Below are 22,050 nucleotides of genomic sequence, written 5' to 3'. Positions count from 1 at the left end.
GCAGTGCTAACCACTGTGACACCGTACTGCCCAAATTGCCTCTGTTGACCATGTCTGGGGCAATTCTTCCCAACTGCAAGTGTGACTGGCAGTCCCCAGCTGACATGAATTGACCTGGTGCAGTTGGTGTTTAAATATGATGCCAGCAGCAAGAAACCTGGAGAATCCCAGCAGTAACAAATATTTCTATGCAAGATAGCATGAAAGTGGAACTATAAATGGGCTGGTGCATACATATGACGGTGCATACATTCCTGAAGACCTTATGCTCAAAACGTTGACTCTCCTGCCTCTCAGATGCTGCCTGACCGGCTGTGCTTTGCCTGCACACATAATGAGCTGAGCAGGACAAGATATCCTGAGAAGACCCACTTGGGCTTACATAGCACTCTCGCATCCTCATGCTGATGCTATTTTCAATCCAGGTCTCCTACATGGCCCTACATGGAAATGCAAATCTCTTACGGCTTGTCCAGTTTGTCAAATTCTCATTTAATTTAGTAATATATTCATCTATTTGGAAGAATGCCATCAGTTTACCTTCTTCATTTGGAGCAGTAGTTGCTGCAATAAATTAGGACAGACATGGCAGGTAGTGGTCTATAAAAGACAGTCAATGCTGAATGATTTTAGTCAAGGTTGAAGTCTATCCTTATCCACTGGCAGGAGTAAATCTAAAACTATTGCAGCAAGAGGAAACGGGTCTAATCACTTGTACTTTACTGTATAACTTATTTAAAAATCTTGCCAATAAACACTTAGCCTAGAAAAAAAATCAAATACATAATGATTAAACAACTCAAAAGAAAAAAAAAAGTGGTTCCTGGCAGTTACTTACATAGAGGGCACCAGTGCATTTGGGATATATATCAGTATATGTCAAATCAGCACTATTTCACTGTCATTTTGCCCAGACTCTGATCCAGGTTGGGATCAATCGCATCAATGTGTGGAAAATGTGAGCTAAATAGTTATCAAATTTTAACAAAGAAATTTAAGCTTAAGAACCATCTTTTCTGAGCACTTTCATTTAATGTTCACATACCACTGGAACTTTCTCCAGACAAATAAACATCATAATTTCACTACTTAAATTTAGTTGCAGCTTAATAAGTTAAAAAAAAATTACTCTACAGAAGAAACCAAAATCAAAATCAACAAACTGAAGAATGATAGGGTCTTATCTCAAGATATGCAATGTTTAAATGAACACAAATGAAATCTGAATTTCAAGTTCAGCCATATATTATCTGACTACACATTAAAATACAAAACTATTCCAGTCTTCTAAAAACTCGAGTATTAAAACTGTTTTATTTCTTCATTTGTACAGGACATGGGGACATACTAAACATATCAAAATATTATAATACCAAAACCTTACATTCCAAAAATTTATATGCTTTTTAAATTATTTTACCATACAGCTAAAAGTAACTTAAATAGGGATGTCAACCCATCTCTATTTTATCAGGCTCTTTCTTGATCTTTGAAAATTCAGTGTTGAACAGATAATTTGGATAAATAAAGTTAAAAGATTCAGCTTTCACATAGTATTTTACATATCTTAAAATGAATTTAAAAGTATCCCTTTTAACTTAAAGTGCAATTTTTAAACATATAGTTATGCAAACTTTAGCACACCCGTTATGAAGATATATATAAAGACTGGAGTCATTAAGAATGTAATTTACATTTAATTAATGACTCAATGTTCAGTTCATTTCTATTTTTTAACCCTGTTTTAGTCAATTTTTATTTTTTATTAATGTTAAGGAGAAATCCCAAGGCTGTTACAATGATGAATGAACACATGGAAGATTGAAAGTTTTTAAATGTCTAGTTCCATAAAGAACTGTTGCAAAAGCAGTTTTCAGCTTTTCTGTTCCAAAAAGTAAAACGCAAAATATTAGCTTGGTATTTCAATGTGATCTCATCACTTTGACTCAATTATGGTTACAATACAATGGAAGGCAAACCCTTAAATCATTGTCCACCTTGACACTACTGTCACATTTAACACTTTCACGGATCCGAGATTACTTTCAATACACTAATGCAGCATGAGTTTTATATCTTAAAAATTGGAAGCAAACTTAATTTTATTTAGTAAATGGGATTCCAAATTCTTTGGTTAATAGTATGAAGAATTTTAAAAAGGCAGAAATTAAAAATATATCATACTGTGTTTTATGGCAATGAAGAAAATCTTGTAAATTTAATCTGTAGATTCAAAGCAGCTCTAATAATTGTACAAATCATGCGACATGCGATAATACAAAGATTCATCCTGAAATGAATATTCATTGGTAATGTGTCGAATGGCACCACCTTCTAGTAATTGATCTCCATACTTAACAGCTTCTCCTCGGTCATGGGCCAGACCAACTTGAATCAACCAATCCACTAGATCACAGCCTCGGAAGACATCTGTGAAGGTTTCTGCACCACACCTGTGTCAAAGGAATGATTCATCCACTTGGTCTGCAAGTCTCACATCACTGTTTCACAGGAAAGGAAACACCAAAAACAGTAGAACAAGGTGGCATGGTAGGAAATAAAGATTTAAGTAAAATGATGCCTAAATCAATGTCACTATCTGTAGCCGGGTTTAACTAAATATATAGTGGTATCATTGAAAAGTTACAGAGAAAGTCCAACTTTCACATGTACCTTCCAGCACCATTTTATTGGAAGACTGCTCATCTAACATCCACATATGGATTAGGAAAATCATGGGGTTCTCTGCTCAGAGAATAAACTCAACGGGATCCTCCACGTTCTTTTCCCACAGAATCTCAAGGACACCAAATGTTGATCACTTCCTGAAGGACTTGTGGTCAAAGATGTTTTTCTTTGCAAATATCTCCATTAAGGACAGGTGACACAGCACGGTCTAACTATATGGCCAGACCCATCCTTTGCAACACTGGGGAGATAGAACTTCAACACGTAGTGACACTTGGTGTTTGTGTACGGAGGGTCTATGCACAACTCGATGCAGCCACAAACGGAAGTGGCCATCATGATGAGGGAGGCATGGGGTACGTTCCTTCCATGCCACCCATGGTTTCGTACATGGTGCCCCTGCGGACATGGTCCATCTTAGACCTCCAGATGAAATGGAAGGTGGCTTGGGTGATTGCAACGGCGCAGGCTCTGTGAATGGGCTTTTGGACTTAACGGAGATTAGGCAAGCCAATCTGCTCTTGGGAGATAGACTGACAATTTAAATATTTTGATTGGTAACTTCTGATATAACCTGCTTTGCTGATTCAACCATGGCTTGGCTAGACTTATTAGACCTCAAGAAAATGTGTAGACAGCTTCAGGGAGGAACTAAGTACTTTCCCAGCACTGCTTTTGACCCAGGAGAAGCAGGACTGATTGCCCATGGCTCTACAAAATCACCCACCCAGTACAAAGACACCTGTGGTTGGGAGACTGGACCAACCCTACACCTGTGACCTGCTCTGGAGTCCTCTGCACCTATCTGGAAGTAAAGCTAATCAAATTAAGCTCACTTTCAGGCAGAAAACTTGTCAGTATGCAAGCTGTGAAATTGAACACATCATATAAGGAAACTCAAACGTATGCGTTTTTCATCCTAAACTCTAGTACTCTGCACATATCTATCTTTGCACCAACCTGACTGCACCCAAGATCCCATCCCACCTCACCCACGTATAATATCCAAACCACAGGAACCAGGTTATGGCCAGATTATGAATGAAGAAAAAAGTTTTTTTTTCCATCCTGGGAGTGATTAGGAAGAACATTTTTCAAAAAATTAAGTTTATTGTTTTCAAAGAAAATGTTTCTCTCAGCGCTCTCACTGGAAGGAAGTTCTATCCTGCACCATGCATTTTCTGTGAGACACTGTAATGGTGTCAAATGATTTTGGCAAGAATTAAATCCTATTTTGTTGACAGTACTGAAACTAAACTAAATTTTACCACGGTTATCTATAAAAATGGATGAATTTATTACATAATATTTATTATTGCTTAATACTTATTAAATCATCAGAGAAAATTGGCTAAAACCAGAGTTTTGCATCTTAATTCTGTTTCAAACATAATTGAAGTACAATTTTTAAGTGCTACATAGTACAGATTATTCGTCCAGATTATTTCAAACTAAAATCACTCAAACATCATATCATTCTTAACATTAAAAAATTATAAAAAGAAAAATCACTTAAGTAAGCACAAATAGTACGTCTTTGCAGAGTAATGTACTAATAAATGTGCAATGTATATTCTAAACAAAAGTATTAGAAGGACTTTTTCAATACAACATATATTTTCAAAGTTTTCCACAAATAACATATCTATTGTCTTACTGAGGAATATGCTGGACCACAATTAAAATTATATTGATGAACAAATTATTAAAGGAATAAAAGAAAATTTGGATTCAAATAAAAGCAAGACACCAGCTTTTAAGAATATTAGTCAATTTTAGAAAATCAGAATATTTCAGATTGAAATAAAGCTATTAGAGTCTAAGCAAATTAATAAAATGCAATGAATTAATTGGCAATGCCAAGTTGATGAGCACAATGAGTCATGCTAATTTAAACTCATACCTCCTCGCTTTGACGATGTCTCTGGCACATTGACCCATATGATATTGAGAAAACTGCTGGCAAGTCAATCTTATGTCATCAGTCAATGGATCGTCAGTCTGTCCTCCTAAGTTTCTTCCATGCAATAGGAATTCCAGTCTGTCAAGTTAAGTGGAATGATTAATCAAAGACATGCCAAAATATATTAAACATAGTTAAACGCCAACTCCTGAGCTGACTGAATCATCCTTGGGTTGGAACATTGGTATTTAAGAAAAATAACAACAGCCATTTAGTTTTCTTTCTGCCATCCTGGTAATCCTGCTAAACCATCTTGGTAGTTGCTTGAAGAGGTAAACAATATGGTGAAAATAATGTATTCTAAATTTGCATGAAGGCAACTCACCAACAGCATAACGCAAGTTAAAAAAATTTCACCGCAGGTAATGGGAATAGAAATCCACATCTCACCATCTTTTTTGGGTCAACAAATGTGCCAATCCAATTTACACAAGATGTGTTTACCAATATATTGCATATTATAAAACAGATATAAAAGATTTAACTCAGCCTGCATATCCTGTCAAATGTTTCCATTATAATTCAGATATGTAACAGAAAATGTATCTGTAAACTTGTCACATTCTGATTGCACTCTTCACTCAGGATGAAAGCACTGTTGTGTTATCACAGGCAGATAAGTATATTTGTACATCGACAAGAAGCTCCCATTTTAGATGTCAACAAAGAAAGATAGGTAAATATTCAGAAAATCATAGACAAATGCATAAAAGCTTTATGTTAATGTGGAAATCATCTGGCATTTCAACATATTGTATATACTTTGTCCCCTTTGACATCTTTCATTGTTACCACTAGTGAACCAGGTTGCTGCATTTCAGCTAGAACAGTAGAAGTGAATAACCTATGGATCTCATGATTGCAGATAAACAGATTACTTAATAGAAAACCATATTTTTTCACTACTTCAAGTTTGCCAAGACTTGAAGAACTTGTGTGATTAGCAAGTTGCAGTGATGGTCAGCAGCAAGATCCTCAGCTTGTTGGTTTAATTTAAAATGAGTGACAATTCAGTTTGCGAGTGAGGAATAGAACTTTTTGGCTTAAATGAAGAAAATTATTTACCTCTTTTTACACGAAAGTATGATTAAATGTTTATCAAGCCCAAATATGCCAAAAGAAATAAAACCCTGAAAGGAAACAGAAAAATAGGTTTATTATTTTCCATTTAGATTGAAATTTATCACTAATTCAATTCCTGTTGAAATATTGGCAACAAAGCAGTCTTGGAAAAAATACAAACCTGACCAAAATTAAAGATTATACAGAAGAACTGTAGCTCAACATAAAGGCGACCTGGTTCATGATTAACCAACCACCATAAACAACTGGATACGTTCTGAAAAATGATTTTTAAAAAATCAAACTGTTATTTATTAAATTAATACAAATACATTTGAATATGAATTAGAAGCAAGTGTAAGCCATTTGGCTCATCAAGTCTGCTTGCCTTTCAATAATATCATGACTGATCATGGCCTCAATTTCACATTACCATTTTATATTCTTTTATTCAAACATCTATCTACCTCAATATTCTATGTCTCTACCTCCACGCAGTCTATGCTCCCATTGAGGATGACTAATCTAAAACAAATAAGATTTGAGAAAACATTTCCCACATTACTATTTAGGCAAATGAAAATGGCAACAGCTATTGTTTAACTAAAACAGCAGCAACATAGGGTGAAAGTTAAAGGCAAGCTTCACATTTTCAATTACTTATTTGCCTCTCTAGACATCTGCTGAAATTCAGTCAAGGCTCACATCAATGATAGGCATGGTGGCTCAATGATTAGCACTGCTGCCTCACAACATCTGGGACCAGGGTTTGATTCCACTTTCAGCTGACTGTGTGGAGTTTGGACGTTTTCCACGTGTCTGTGTGGGTTTCCTCTGGGATCTTTGGTTTCCTCCCATAGGCCAAAGATGTGTAGGTTAGGTGGATTGGCCATGGGAAATGCAGGGTTACAGGATGGAGTAGCGGAGTGGATGGGATGCTCTTCGAAGGATCAGTGTGGATTTGTTGGGTCAAATGGCCTGCCTCCATACTGTAGGGATACTGTGATAGGCACCTTGGGGACACCACTGGAAGGTTAGTACTGGCTGGAAAATTGTTCAGCAAGAAACACAACTTTCAGGAAAGAAAGAAGGGAATCGGAGTGAGATGAAAGATAAAACTATAGATGATATAGTAACACTTCTATTACTTCATTAAAATTAATTTCTTCCTTGTAATGGTTACTTTAATGTTAAACTTACAGCAAACAAGCCTACAATGAGAAGCAAGCACAGCAACACATGTCTGGCCAGCTGTGGATCAGTATTCTGCAAATGCTGCTCTTCTTGTATCAATATGCAGTTTTCAGCATTGCATGATGTTGTACATTGTTCTGCTGCAAAATACACCACAGCAACATTGTAAAAACAGCAGCTACCATTTTATTGTTTTGAGTTTTTATTAACTGCAATGTTGACAATTTAGCAATATCAGACTCAAAACAACAGGTTGACTGATCACAGAGCTAATACTGTATTAGGCTATAGTGAGAAATCAATTTATTTAACTCAAAAATGAAGATTACAACCACAAATACATGGTTACATGGCAGGCATGCAGTCTGTTTAAGTTTTAAAACCGTTACATGTTTACTAAATTCCCTGTTGAAATCCATACAACAACATTTGGCTCGAGGAGCATTTCTAGGACATTGTGAATAAAACTCCTATTGAATGCATATACATTTTGTGCTCCTTTTAGATATCAAAATATTTAATGTTACACTTCAAAAGTCAATCAACATTGCTTCACGAAACATACCACTCAACGATGCCTCATTTATACTTCTGCCATTATTCTGAACTTGTTGGTTGGAACAACATAATGTACTTTGATTTTCCATCTGACATGGACATATTTCTGTCAGTAAAGAAGAAGAATGTTAGTTTTTGTATTTAGCCAAATAAAATAAACTTTTTACACATGGAATTAGGAGATGAACATTTCAAGCCCAATAAAGATACTGTTTAGGTTTACACTTTAAATATTTCTCCGACAATCTCCTCCAAAATCGTTACATTTCCCATGGGTGGAATTCCAACTAGCAGAAATATTGGAACAATTTAGCCCTGGAGAGATACTCACCCACTTTGCTCTTTAAGTTCTGAGCAAGGCCCACCAGCGATTGAGACCCTTAAGTGGTTAATTAACAGCAGCTTAGAGGCCTCAGTTTGCCACTTCCACAATTATCTGCCTTTGTGGCAGCAAAGAAAACTAGCTAGTTTCCCAACTCCAAACCAGAACAGCCTGTCTGGCAGGTTGTGAGAGGGCTACATTTACTCCAAATCTGGGAGCAATCAGAAGGATGGATGGTGGGACAAGTGGTGACCTTCGAGAGACATGCTCTGCCCTTGCCTCTGACCTCCTTGAGCCCTCCTCTACTCGTATCATTCACCTCCCCAAGAAGCAATTAAAACATTTGCCTCTTTGCCATTGCGTCCCCTGAAGAGTAAGTCTCGACTAGATGGTCTATGGGACTCAGAATCCAATCCTCTTATTGGATGGAAGCTTTTGGAAAGCTGCGACTCAATTGTTGAGGTTTGCAATTTGCAGGTAAGTTTACCAGTTAGCTCATAACCATTATCCAGCAAGCTTTCTTGATGGGCAATGAGTCAGTTGCGACTGAAAACATCCAGCCTCAGACTTAATGTGAAAATTAGGAGAATTGCAGCCCATATATTTGAACACACACACACATACACATACACACAGACTAGGACTTTCCATTTTTCAGATAAAGTGGAGAGGTGAGCTTCTTTAATGACTATAGATGGCTCCATCAGGAAGCCATCATATTAATAGGCAAATCAGGCAATTTAATGCTGATTGGCAGGTTTCTTGACTAATCTGGTCCTGTTGTCAAGACATCTCAGCCCCGAAGTTGCTAGTCAGAGGTCAACAGCAACAACACTGGCCAAACAATAGCCATGGAAACGGGAACCAGTGAAAACATAACTGATTTTCTTTGAGGGGATAAGTGTTGCTCTCTCAATGAAACCTTAGTTAATGGCATGACAGGGGAAAGGCAATGGCAAACATTCAAAGAGTTCATGCAATAATTATAGGGAGAAGACAGGAGAAAGAGGCTGAGGAACTGTCAGCAATGATTGAGCTGTGGAGGAGACTCAGTTGGCCAAATGGTGTAATTCTGCTCATACCACTTATGGCAACTGTTCATTCCTGTTTGGCACAGAAGTAAAATGGGAAAGCTCACCAAACAATGAAAATTATAGATAGTTTTTTATCCAAGGAAGAGGCATACAAATTAGCCAGGGAACAAAAACAAAAAATAGATCTGAGGAGCGAGAGCAGTTTAAGAATTCAGCAAGAGAGGGCTAAGGGATTGATTATGAAAGAAAAAAAAAATATAAGAGTTTGAGATTAAGCCTGTGGGAAAACCACCTGTAAAAGTTTCTATACGTATGTGAAGAGAAAAAGACTGTTAGTTTCCCCACAGTTAGAAATTAGGGAATTTATAAAGGGGAAACAAAGAAATGGTTAACCCAACTAAAATTTTTACTTCTGTGTTTACAAAGGAGGACACAAATTGCATACCATGAATGTTGGGGAACACAGGGTTTAGTGAGAAAGAGGAATGAGAGGAAATTCATATTAGTACAGAAATGGGATTGAAGGCCGATAAATCCACAACGCCTGATGATTTACATCCCAAAGTGCTCAAGAACGTGGCCATAGAAATAGGTTTGAGGTCATCTTCCAAGATTCTGAAAAGTTTCTACAGCTTGGAGAGTAGCTAATGTAACCCCTCCATTTAAAAAAGGTAGAGAGAAAACTGGGAATTACAGACCAGCCAGTCTGAAGTCATTAGTGTCGAAAATGCTCAAGTGCATTATAAAAGATTTTATAGAAGAGCACACGGAAAATAGTGATAGCATTAGACAGTAAGCACTGATTTATTGAAAGGAAAATCATGCTGGACATGTGTATCAGAATTGTTTGAGGACATAACTCAGAGTTGACCTTCAGAAAGCTTTCAATAAAGTTCTACATAAGAGATTAGTGTGTAGAATTAAAGCAGTGACTGGGGGCAGTGTATACAGATGGATAGAAAATTATTTGGCAGACAGGAAACAATAGGAATAAATGGGTCATTTCCCAAATGGCAAGCAGTGATTGGTGGGTACCACATGGGTCAGTGCTAGGATTCCTGATATTCAAAATATAGGTTCATGATTTTGATTAGGGAATTAAAAGTAGTATCTCCAAACTGGATGGGAAGCTAGTTTTCAGGAGGATGTAGAGATGCTGGAGTGTGATTTGGACAAGCATAATGATTGGGCAAATGCAGTATATGTGAAGTTATCTACTTTGGTCACAAAGGCAGGAAGAGGAGCCATTTAGGACTGAGATGAAGGGAAATTTCTTCATCCAGAGAGTGGTAAATCTGTGGAATTTGCTACCATAGAAAGCAGTCAAAGCCAAACATTGTATGATATGCTGGATATAAAACGTGGGGCGAAAGGGATCAAAAGAATATGGGGGAAAAACGGAAACTGATCATGGAGTTAGATGATCAGCACAATCATAATGAATGGTCGAGTAGGTTTGAAAGGTCAAAGGGCCTACTCCTGTTTTATTTTCTATGTTTCCATGTCTCCTTTGTGGTCTCAGTAACAATACCTATTATAACACTATACCTTGCTCCCAATATCAATCAATAAACTACATCTTGTTTAATGCAAAGAGGTGTTCTCTGAAACGCTCCGCAAGTAGCCGGCCTGTCTCCCCAATATAGAGGAGGCCAGATCGGGTGCAGAGGATGCAGAGGATGATGTGTGTGGAGGTGCAGGTGAATTTGTGGTGGATATGGAAGTTTCCTTTGGGGCCTTGGAGAGAAGTGAGGGGGGAGGTGTGGGCGCAAGTGTTGCACCTCCTGCGGTTGCAAGGGAAGGTGCCGGGAGTGGAGGTTGGGTCGGTGGGGGGTGTGGATCTGACAAGGGAGTCGCGGAGGGAGTGGTCTCTACGGACAGCTGATAGGGGAGGGGAGGGAAATATATCCTTGGTGCTGGGTCTGTTTGGAGGTGGCGGAAGTGACGGCGGATGATGCGCTGTACATGGAGATTGGTGGGGTGTTAGGTGAGGACCAGTGGGGTTCTGTCCTGGTGGCGGTTGGAGGGGCGGGGCTCAAGGGCGGAGGAGCGGGAAGTGGAGGAGATGCGGTGGAGGGCATCGTCGACCACGTTGGGGGGGAAATTGCGGTCCTTGAAGAAGGAGGCCATCTGGGTTGTACGTTTTTGGATCTGGTCCTCCTGGGAGCAGATGCGGCGGAGTCGAAGGAATTGGGAGAATGGGATGGCGTTTTTACATGGGGCAGGATGGGAGGAGGTGTAGTCCATGTAGCTGTGGGAGTCGGTCGGTTTGTAGTAGATGTCTGTGTTGATTCGGTCGCCTGAGATAGAAATAGAAAGGTCAAGGAAGGGGAGGGAGGAATGTGAGACTGTCCAGGTGAATTTGAGGTTGGGGTGGAAGGTGTTGGTGAAGTGGATGAACTGTTCAACCTCCTCGTGGGAGCACGAGGCGGCGCCGATACAGTCATCGATGTAGCGGAGGAAAAGGTGGGGGGTGGGGCCAGTGTAGTTGCGGAAGATGGATTGTTCCACATATCCTACGAAGAGGCAGGCATAGCTGGGGCCCATGCGGGTGCCCATGGCTACTCCTTTCGTTTGGAGGGAGGATTGGAAAGAGAAGTTGGAAAGAGAAGTTCGCCTTTCAGTATTCTGTTAAAGGTGTCAACATTCAAATATGTTAAACCGAGAGCCAATCTGCTCTCGCAGGTGGACAGGAATGATTTCATCTCATTATCTTGGTGACTATCAGGAGAGTTATCCCTGATGTCCAGCCAACGTTCAGTCCCCAATCAACATCACAAAAGCAGATCATCTTGTAACTGTCACACTGTTGTTTGTGGGAGCTTACTGTGCACAATTTGGCTATCATTTCTTATACTACACAGCGATTGCATAATTGATGCCAAATATGCTTGTAGACAAAGGTAACCATGATCACATATTATTAAATCATGCCGATTTAATTTTTTTGTGTGGACTGGTATTGACAGTATCGTATAATGTCTGGGATTATATGTTGAGTCAGCACCAGCTAAATAATTGCCTCGAAAATGCTCATTCAACCGACCAAAAAACTCAATCAATTTAGTGAGACATGATTTCTCACACACAAAACCATGTTGGCTGTCCCTAATTAGTCCGTGCCTTTCCAAATTTATGTAAATCCTGTCCCCTAGAATTCCCTCCAACAACTTGCCCACCACCGATGTCAGGCTCACTGGTCGATAGCTCCCCAACTTTTCCTTACTATCTTTCTTAAATAATGGCACCAGGTTAAGTAAATCTAAGATTCAGCATTCTGCTAAATATACTAATGTGAATAAAGAAATAAAATGCAAGCAATCTGGGGAACACAGGTGGCAGACAGGGAAGCAACCCAGACTATCTTTGCATAATAAGAAAATACAGTGCATATAGTATCTTTAAGTAGGAAATGAGAATAAATCTACATCAGTCATTTCATGTTATATAAATCAAAAAGACCATCACCTTCTCCAGTTGCAAATTCTACATCAGGAGTGACATTTGTAGCTGTTGTTCGGCTAGGATTCTCACTCGTATTGCTGGAAATAGAATCGCGCTGTAGTATCTGGTAAGCATTATCATGCCTCTTCCGACTCAGTAACATCAATGATGAACCCGCAAGAATAATGCTACATGATAGCACTGCTGCTGTACTAATAACCTGCAATGACAAGCATGTGAACAAGGAACTTTCCAAAGAATCTGAATGAGGGTCAGATCAATAAAAATATTCAGAATACAGTCCATACCTCTTGTAGCAAACAGACTTGAGTTGATAATTCTAGTCACATATTTTAACAAGTTTTGAGAAGATTTGTAGCTCAGGTTGAGGTTCTGGACGTAAGTTTGCTCGCTGAGCTGGAAGGTTCATTTCCAGACGTTTTGTAACCCTACTAGGTAACATCTTCAGTGGGCCTCCGGGCGAAGCATTACTGATGAATCCTGCTTTCTATTTATATGTTTCTTTGGGTTGGTGATGTCATTTCCCGTGACGATGTCATTTCCTGTTCTTTTTCTCAGGTGGTGGTAGATGGGGTCTAACTCGGTATCTTTGTTGATAGAGTTCTGGCTGGAATGCCATGTTTCTAGGAATTCTCATGCATGTCTTTGTTTGGCTTGTCCTAGGATGGATGTGTTGTCCCACTCGAAATGGTGTCCTTCCTTATCTATATGTAAGGATACTAGTGAGAGAGGGTCATGTCGTTTTGTGGCTAGTTGATGTTCATGTATCCTAGTGGCTACTTTTCAGCCTGTTTGTCCAATGTAGCGTTTGTTACAGTTCTTGTATGGTATTTTGTAAATGACGTTAGTTTTGCTTGTTGGCTGTATAGGGTCTTTCAAGTTCATTAGCTGCTTTTTTTTGTGTTGGTGGGTTTGTGGGCTGCCATGATGCGAAGAGATCAGAGTAGCCTGGCAGTCATTTCCTGGCAGTTTTGATTTAGGGAGATTGGCTAAGGTTTCTGGACGTGTTTTGTCTGCTTGCTTGGGGTGTTGCTGAGAAATCAGCGGATTGTATTCATTGGGTACCCATTCTTTTCGAATACATGGTATAGGTGATTTTCCTCTGCTCTGCATAGTAGGAAATGACATAACCACAGGAAATGGCGTCACTACAGGAAATGACATCACCATCCGAAAGAAACAAACATAAACAGAAAGCAGGAATCATCAGTAGTGCTTCGCTCGGAGGCCCACTGAAGATGTTACCTAGTAGGGTGACGAAACGTCTGGATGTGAACCTTCCAGCTCAGCAAGCAAACCTACATCCATATATTTTAACCTCTGCTATTGAAAGCTCCAACTTGTGCAATTTCTTTTAATACAGCATTTGGGTTCTTCTACACTAAATTTGTATGAGCTGCCTATTCTGCATGGGAAGCCCCAGATAATGATTGAAAACCTGTAAAAATCATTAATAAGTAATCTATTACACTCCTACTCAGCCTTTGTTTTTAAAGAGTTCATCTCTCTCTTACCCCGGAGCTCCAGAGACACTGCATCATCATGCCAGACATAGGAGTGCACTGTCAAATCCATCATAGGAGTGCAGACTGTCAATAAAGTCCCCTCCTGCATTGCTCTTTTCTTCACATTCTCCATCATCTCCCTTCCTTATATATTGAGTTACCGCTGTTTTCTACCTCTAATCCCCACTTTCGAGTTCCTCAGCTTCCCTGACAGAGCAGTGGCCCCTGTTCTTCAGTCTTGATCTTTAGTGGACAGAGCAGAGGTCAGACCATAGACCTAACTGGATGGACAGACCTGATTGATGACTGACTAGACCCTTAACTGATCTCTTTGTAGCTCCCCAAATGACTTACCATGAATCCCAAGACTGGTTGCTCCAGACATAAGGCTGATAGTGGTGCACTCCCCAGAATGAAGTGATACTGAACCCTTGACTGCCCCAAGCTGCTGAGTGACCATGTCCTGGTCCCTGGACTGAAATCAGTAGCTGAACTTGGCTGACTGTGCTGGAACCCCTGACTGAAGATTGTTTCCCTTGTTTTGACTGAGGACTACTTCCTTTAGTCTTGGCCATTTGGTTGAAACACCAAATTTAGTGTTTGCTGCGCTTGCTGCTGGCACATAGTACAGGTACAGGATTGATATGTATTGCAATGTGTTCACCCTTTAACAAATCACTGCTGACATCCATGGCAAGCAGTTTGGCTTTGTGTCTGCACTAAAAGGCATAACAAAACAGAAGAGCTGTAAGACTTTAAACTCTGGCTGAGGAGCCAAATCATAAAAAGAAAGGCAGAGTGATGTAAGCATTCAATTAAGTACAAAGTGAGTGAATACTAAGATGCAAGCAATGAGCTCAGAGATGTACTTTGATGAAGGGCTTTTGCCCGAAATGTTGATTTTTCTGCTCCTCAGATGCTGCCTGACCTACTGTGCTCTTCCAGCACCACACTCTCAAATCTAATCTCCAGCATCTGCAGTCCTCACTTTTGTCTAATCCATGAGTCCCTGTCCGGTGTGCACATGGTCTGGACCCTAATTTTCCATTGAGAGGTGCAGGATGAAAATGTAGAACTGTATTATAAGTGGGTCGGAAATGTGCTGTGAGGGTGCAATGAGGCTGGTACATCTCTAATGTCAATATCCACAGGCCAGAGGGAGAGGTGGTTTGCGGATGGTCATTGCCTGTGAAGCATTGCCTGAGCTACTGACAGAAGGTACAGCGGTACAGAGTGTGGAGGTACAGAGCAGCCAATAGCATACTGTTGCCAGTACCCACTCTGAAGATTGGGAAAAGTTACTCTCTACAGTGAAACACAGAAAATAAGAGCAGATATAAGCCCTTTGAACCTACTCCACCATTCAATATGATCATGGATGACCATCCAACTCAATAATTGGTTTCTACTTTCTCCTCATACCTTTTGACCCCTTTCAGCTTAACTCCCTTTTAAAAACATTCAATGTTTTGGCTTCTGTGGCAGAGAACTCCCTGGGCTCACCACTCTCTGCATGAAAAAAATCTCTCCTCATCTGTCCTAAATGACTTACCCGCATCCTTAGACTGTGACCCCCAGTCATCTGTAACATCTTTCCTGTGTTTACTCTGTCTAGACCAGTTTAAATTTTGTAAGTTTCATTGAAAATCCCATACCCTCCTCCCTCAATCTTCTAAAGTCCAGTGAATATAAACCTAACTCATCCAGTTTCTCTTCAAACATCAGTCCTGCCAAGTGAACAATCAGTTTAGTTTCTCTCTAGTGGTTGAGGGAATTAGAAATGGCATACTAATTAATTAAGATTACGTGGTAATAAAATGTGAATTCATGCAAATAGGTACAAACAAGCTTCTTGCGAGATTATTAGCCTTGCTTTTCAACTCTTGTAGTAAAGAGCGGTTTTGGGCTGGCTTGAGAGTGTGGTGCTGGAAAAGCACATCAGGTCAGTCAGCATCCAAGGAGCAGGGGAACAGATGCTTCGGGCATTAGCCCTTCATCAGGCAGTGATGAGTGATCATAGAACAGTTGGGAACCAAATGTGGGAACAAAATATCAGTGGCAAGAAACACCATAGGCAGAATGTATATGTCAAAGAAAGAAATATTTAAGCAAATAACAATTTTATTTAGATAGAAATGAGAAATTATTTAGTTATAAACATCATGAGTCATATTTAAGGCCCTTTCCCATGGCCAGTTTGGTGGTGGAACAAAGACACTTAATCAAGCAAGATGGTCATGGTTTGGCAGCCCACCAGCTCCTATCTCTATCCTGATTAAGTCCATAGCAGGAAGGCCCATCTGATCCAGGTCTAACCTGAGTGTATTCATTTGCACAAATAAACATCTGAGGGACAAGTGGCTCTGACATATAAAGATATTTAAAAAGCCAATAACATAGTTTTTAATCCTGGTGCTTGTTTGAACTCTGAGCACATGGGTTTCTTGGAACTTATTCTTTCACCTTGTTTTACCTGACAACAGGGGACGAAGGGACTGAGCAACTGAAAGGGGAAGAAGGCTCTTTCTACCAGATATGATAGATGCCTTCTTGCCTAAGTGAATGGACTTTGTTCACAGGACTTGTTCTAAGAGTGTGTTTCACAGTGAGAGGTGATGCGAAATACACTGAAAGACATTTCTGCTTTGTTTAGAGGTTTCCAATCTTTGATATGCACAGTCTTCACAGCAGAATAGGGGCTGTTCATGCAGCTTCTCCATAAGTCAGTGAATGACCAACCTGAGGAGTGGTTCCTGCAAGTGTAGGAGCAGCATCAGCCATCTCCTCATCCATGTCTTATCCCACAGGACAGAGGGGATGAGCACCATGCCCCAGCTCACAGTAAGTGACACCTCCAATGGATTAACTTTCTAGACATCACCAAGCATCAATCTGGCAATCACAGACAATGGCAGCTTCCTAGAAGGATCTCCTTCTCAGTGGCACAGGTGGACACATAGTCCCACTGGAATCAAAATCACCTTGAATTCCTTCACCTTTTGCTCCTTCCATGTGATATTTGTAGAAAGACAATGGGTGGGTTGCGCTTTGGTGGGTCGGTGTGGACTTGTTGGGCAGAAGGGCCTGTTTCCACACTGCAACTAATCTAAGCTAAATCTAAGAATGCTAGTCAAATCACTCAAAGATATTCACACTTCTAAGCAAATCATTGAAATGCTCCTTCAATATATTGATTACTTTGTAAGGACATGGCTGACAATGCCCAGGAAGTGCCCTATCACAGATAACCCTAATCATATTTTACTGATTTATCATTCACCTGGATACCAAAGAAGCGATTCTGCTGCCTGGACAGACCTTGGGATTCCTTTCAGTACACACCGGAGAGAATGTGAGCTTCAAGGGGTGAAAGGTAATGGCCTATCTTCATCTGTGCATGAGGAGAAGTGAGAGGAGCAGGACAAGTAGCCTGGTGTGGCCGGGGCACCTGTATGCCACTATGCCATTCCTAGTTGCCAGGAATGCTCCGGTTAGTTTGATTCATCTATTTCCCACCTCACCACTGCACCATAGGATTGGGATTTTTCATTACATGGAAGTCTCTACATGTGCTATGCAAATACAACACTAAAAATAATAGATATTTACAGTTCTTCTTTTCAATTAAAGTTATTTTTCCCAAATCCCATCTAAGACAACTGTGCTGCTTCAACAATTTCGACAACAAAGAATACCCGAATTTCCACAATTAGTCATGTGTTGACATAAAACTTAGAACTATGCTGCTTTATAATTATATGAACAGTCTTGCTAATATTAGTGAACAGTAAGCCTACATATTCTAATTTCTACCCGTCTACCTAAATTTTAGCAAATATCATAATGTATTGCAGATGCACCTTTCAAAATCTAATTAATGTTCTAATAAATGCACATTTCCTGAACTTAGCAAATTACAGTATATAATTACTACTTTATTGGTAATTTCACAAAGACATTGTTCTCTTCCACGTCACTGAGGCTAATTACAGGTCCACTTATGCCTCCCTGACTGAGATCAGTTAACTAAGCCCTGACCGAAGATTGAACTTGAGAGCTAATTTATTTTTATGGCTCAGAACCCAAAAGAACATTACCAAAATCACTAAGTGGTTTAAATTCAACTTGACCATGTATTCAATAGAAAAATGGAAGGGTCTTAATACTCAGATCAAAATACATCTTCCATCTTATCCTGAAGAAAAATCAAGAAACTACTTTGGATTTTTTTGCTTTAGTAGCAGCATCATAGTCCCTCACTTTGTTTAATTGCATCTCTCCGAAGCCACTTCAGTACAGAGGTCTTTTGTCCTCAAGCTGCTTTAATGATGCCGGTTATTAAGACTGACCTGTTGTTATCATGCACAAAATAAAACATTGGGTGCGTATGCACCAATGGTTGGGCAGCACTGATATTTTCCAACTTGACTTCTGTGACAAAACAAAATCTGAAAATCCTTTGTTCTTTAATGCAATATCACACCATTTCTTGACTGGGTAAGACGAGGTAAATGAACACATGTGGAACATAAAAATCTGCTGAAAAGACTTCTTTAGTGATGCAAATTCTATCTATCTGGAGGATTCTTTTATTATAAGCCATAACAATGAAAGCTCAACCATTCTATATAATTATTAGCTTTTTTTTGATAGTGTAAGCATTAAATCCTAGAAGTATGTTCTATGTTGATCCCAATGGCAAAAGAGCATCAGATTTCAAGATTTTCAAGTATATCAAAACTATGAATTAATTTTACCATTCAAGTTTGTATGTTGGTAATATAACATTAGTTTAAATGATCCTTGTACAACAATTGGAAAGAAATATGAATCTCTGTAGTTTTATAGTTCCATGCTAGTAGTATGGCATAATTAAGAGCTTAAAGCAATTTCAACAATATATTTTTAGGATGTTTCCAGAATTCGTATTTAATTCATACCTGAGTATTTCCATAAAAGAATGCTGAATCTCCCAGTGTGTGTGTATTTGGGTGACCAGTTAACAGTAGTATTCCCACAATGAATGCTGGTATTCTAATAAAATAAAAACACATAACTATTAATTGCTAGAGTAATGGATTACAACAATATAATTGTTACAGAAATTAAGAATGGATATCAGCTAAGATTATCATGAAATACATTAAGTGCTAATTTCTGTGGTAGCGGACAAATATAGACAGAAAACCTAGTACAAATTGATCTTTAAAGCAGTCTTCCATTACCAAAATCAACATATGTTTCAAGATGGATGCCTTTGGTTGACATGCAAGCACAGTTGTGACAACATGTATAAATATATAAAATAAAATGTGAATGGCAAAATGAAGTCTGCTATAGATGCCTTCTGGTTTAGTGCATCAATTGCTCCTTTTAGCAGGTTGAGGATCTTAATCTTGAGCATTTTAATGCATGTCGATTTATCGAGCTCTAAATTTACCCATACAAAAGACTATAACAACAGTACACACAAATGACTGAAGTGAGATAAGTGAGCTTTACTCAGGTGGTCCTAACATGTCCCTCCAATCTTTACACAATCTTTAAATCAAGAAATCACTCGGCAAGTTGAAACCTGATGAGCAGGTTTGTTTAACAGTAGGGTTAACAAATGGGATTTCAGTTCTTATAAGTCTGACTATATTTAATCATTTCAAATTATAACAAGCGAAGACAGTGCAGTACTAAGTAGAGCACTACCTCCACCATTAACTCAATGTATCACTTTGCTCTTTCGTGAGGCTTTTCCTAGCTTGGTTAATGGTATGTAACTATTAATCTAAAAATAAAAGTCATTTTATTAAGAGCTTTAATTCATAGAGGAAGCCCAGGCCAATCCACATCCAACAATATGCTTTGAAAAATTGGTTTGCATTTTGATAGCCATGACAAATTCTACCACAACAGCCGAGAAAATCCACACATTTCTAAAACAGATCAAATAACCCAAAACATCCTAATCCCAATGTAAATAGATTATTTTAAAACAATTCAAGGATCAAGATCTCCATTTCATCTAAAGGCAAACCTTTTCTCCATGGCCATTTCTTATCTTTATACCGAGCTTTGTTGAAATCAGTCCATTCAATTTTGAAGTATGTTATTTAGACGAACAAATGGTAAAATTATTAGCTATGCCATAATATTATAAAATAAATATCATGCTATTCAGGTCCCATTCTTGCTTAGTTTGTTGTTGACTATCACCTATCAATAACAGCATCCACAGATAAATTTTGAAAATGTGTAAGTTTTCCACTCACCCCCATCCAGCAATGATGAAGAATCCTTTTTGCTTGGATGCATTTTTCTCCAACAGGAGTAATGAGAGAGCAATGAGACCTATTAAAAGAAATTGGTTGTGGACATTTTAGACCACTATGAAAAAAACACAGTAAATCAGCTCTGTTTCTATCAGGGCTCCAAATTGTGAAACAAGTGATTAGATCAGTGATCTGTTCTTTCAAAAATGTGACATCACTTGTGTCTGCAAGAATATTTGAAATGCCTATGATGCAGCAACTCAGATGATTTTGTGAAAAGTCTCATAGGCTACAGAAGAGAGTGAAAGAGAAAAGATAAAGAAATCAGGGAAAAAATAAGAGGGGAGGAAAGTGGAAAGGAGGAAAACTGAATTACATAGGAAAGAAAAGTAATAGTAAAAGAAGCAAACAAAAGGAAGAAAAGGAAAATATAAGAAGAGAATGAGATGGCAAAGGGAACAGGAAGTCAGGGAAAGAAAAGGGGCAAAATAGAAAAAGTGAAAATAGGGAACTGGCAGAATTAGTCATTGTTATAAAGAGGAAACAGACAATAAATAGATTGGGAGAAGGGAGGAAAGACAAAGAAAACATAATAAGTAGTGACACGTAATGAGAAATCAAAATACACAGAACTATTATAGCAAACAACAGAGGAAAGCAAAGTGAATGGGTTAAAACAATCGTCTAAAATGATCTTACCTGTCCATACATACGTACTATACAAAGAACAATATAGCACAATGAAGACCAGCACTTGACCAAGACGAGTATTTTGCTTGGTGATAACATACCACATGATCATTCCCAAACAGACCATACTCTGGAAAATTTTTTTTTAAAAAGTGTAAAAAACCTAACTGAGAAAGTAATCAATATTCAGTTCATTGACAGATTAAAGTATTAGAATTTGACAATTTATTCTGCAAAGTCTGCTGACCATCTCTTGAATCTCCAGGTTGAACTCTGCAAATACTCCATTTAATTTCCTTCAGTTGCAGAAATTTTCATTTGTTTCATTTATAAAATTGCAACTATTCATAAATCCTCATCAAATCCCAGCATCATTGGCCATTGGTCAAAAGGCAAATGAAGCTTAATGTCATAAAATAACTTCAGTCGTAGCAACTGCTTGGATAAGGAAACTTACATTTTTAATTTACTAATTGCTGTTCACTGTTTTTCTGAATTGTTATCCACACTGTTTTCTTATTGAGTAGTATAGAATAGTGCTGACAAGCCCATTTCTTTATTGACAGTCCTAACATAGTTATTAAAAGCCCATATATTTTGATATGCAACAATTATATTCCATCAACTTGCTCTCAGGTACCAATGGAAGGAGTCATGAATAATGCTATCATATGGCACTTACTCATCAATAACCTGTTCAGTTTGGGTTTTTCAGGACTACTTGATCCCAGACTTGTTCAAAACATGCACATGAGCTAAATTCCAAGTGAGGTGAGTGACTGCCCTTGAAATCAAGACAACATTTGACATCAAGCAACACTATTTAAAGGACATCAGTGGGAAAACTGTCATGTTGTTGGACATATATAACCCAATGATGTATTTGGATTTGGAAACTAATCATCTCAGTTCTAAAACATCACTGCAGGAGTTCCTCAATGCTTGTCCAACTATCACGATTAGTTTTATAGAAATGTAGCAGCTAGGAATAGGAGTAGGCCATTTGGCCCTTCAAATCTGCTCTACAATTCAATGAGATTATGGCTAATCATCCAACTCAGTACCCTGTTCCCACTTTCACCCCATACCTCTAATCTTTTCAGACATAAGAATTATAATCTAACTCCTTGAAAACATTTTTTTTTTGGCTTCAACTGTTTTCTGTGGCAGAGAACTCCAAATAGTCACAACAGTCTGGGTGAGGAAATGTTTTTCAGCTCTGTTCTAAATTGCCCACCCCATATCCTTAGAAGGAAGGCAGATTTCCTTCTGCAAAAGAACCAGTTGTATTTTTACAACAATGATT

General features: G+C 38.7%; 1 protein-coding gene across 9 annotated transcripts in view; it reads right to left on the bottom strand.

Annotated features, from left to right (window-relative positions):
• Nucleotides 1-1,012: 1,012 nt before the first annotated feature.
• Nucleotides 1,013-22,050, bottom strand: part of gpr155a (G protein-coupled receptor 155a) — a 59,122-nt gene continuing 38,084 nt past the window's right edge. For 8 of the 9 annotated variants that reach the window (XM_043693587.1, XM_043693586.1, XM_043693590.1 and 5 more), the window contains 10 exons: nucleotides 20,754-20,874; nucleotides 20,055-20,133; nucleotides 18,732-18,825; nucleotides 12,290-12,485; nucleotides 7,473-7,571; nucleotides 6,914-7,047; nucleotides 5,895-5,990; nucleotides 5,717-5,781; nucleotides 4,592-4,729; nucleotides 1,013-2,453 (listed from right to left, as the gene is read on the bottom strand). In XM_043693587.1, coding sequence (XP_043549522.1) covers nucleotides 2,243-2,453; nucleotides 4,592-4,729; nucleotides 5,717-5,781; nucleotides 5,895-5,990; nucleotides 6,914-7,047; nucleotides 7,473-7,571; nucleotides 12,290-12,485; nucleotides 18,732-18,825; nucleotides 20,055-20,133; nucleotides 20,754-20,874 — 1,233 coding nt within the window. In that variant the 3' untranslated portion in view covers nucleotides 1,013-2,242. Of the gene's footprint in view, nucleotides 2,502-4,591; nucleotides 4,730-5,716; nucleotides 5,782-5,894; nucleotides 5,991-6,913; nucleotides 7,048-7,472; nucleotides 7,572-12,289; nucleotides 12,486-18,731; nucleotides 18,826-20,054; nucleotides 20,134-20,753; nucleotides 20,875-22,050 lie in introns of all 9 variants that reach the window. The other variant, XM_043693592.1, reaches the window with a different exon arrangement.

The sequence above is a fragment of the Chiloscyllium plagiosum genome, chromosome 7, assembly GCF_004010195.1.
Source record: "Chiloscyllium plagiosum isolate BGI_BamShark_2017 chromosome 7, ASM401019v2, whole genome shotgun sequence".
Lineage (NCBI taxonomy): Eukaryota > Metazoa > Chordata > Chondrichthyes > Orectolobiformes > Hemiscylliidae > Chiloscyllium > Chiloscyllium plagiosum.
The sequence above is the reverse complement of the archived record's forward strand: the minus strand, read 5'-3'. Positions and strand labels throughout refer to the sequence as shown.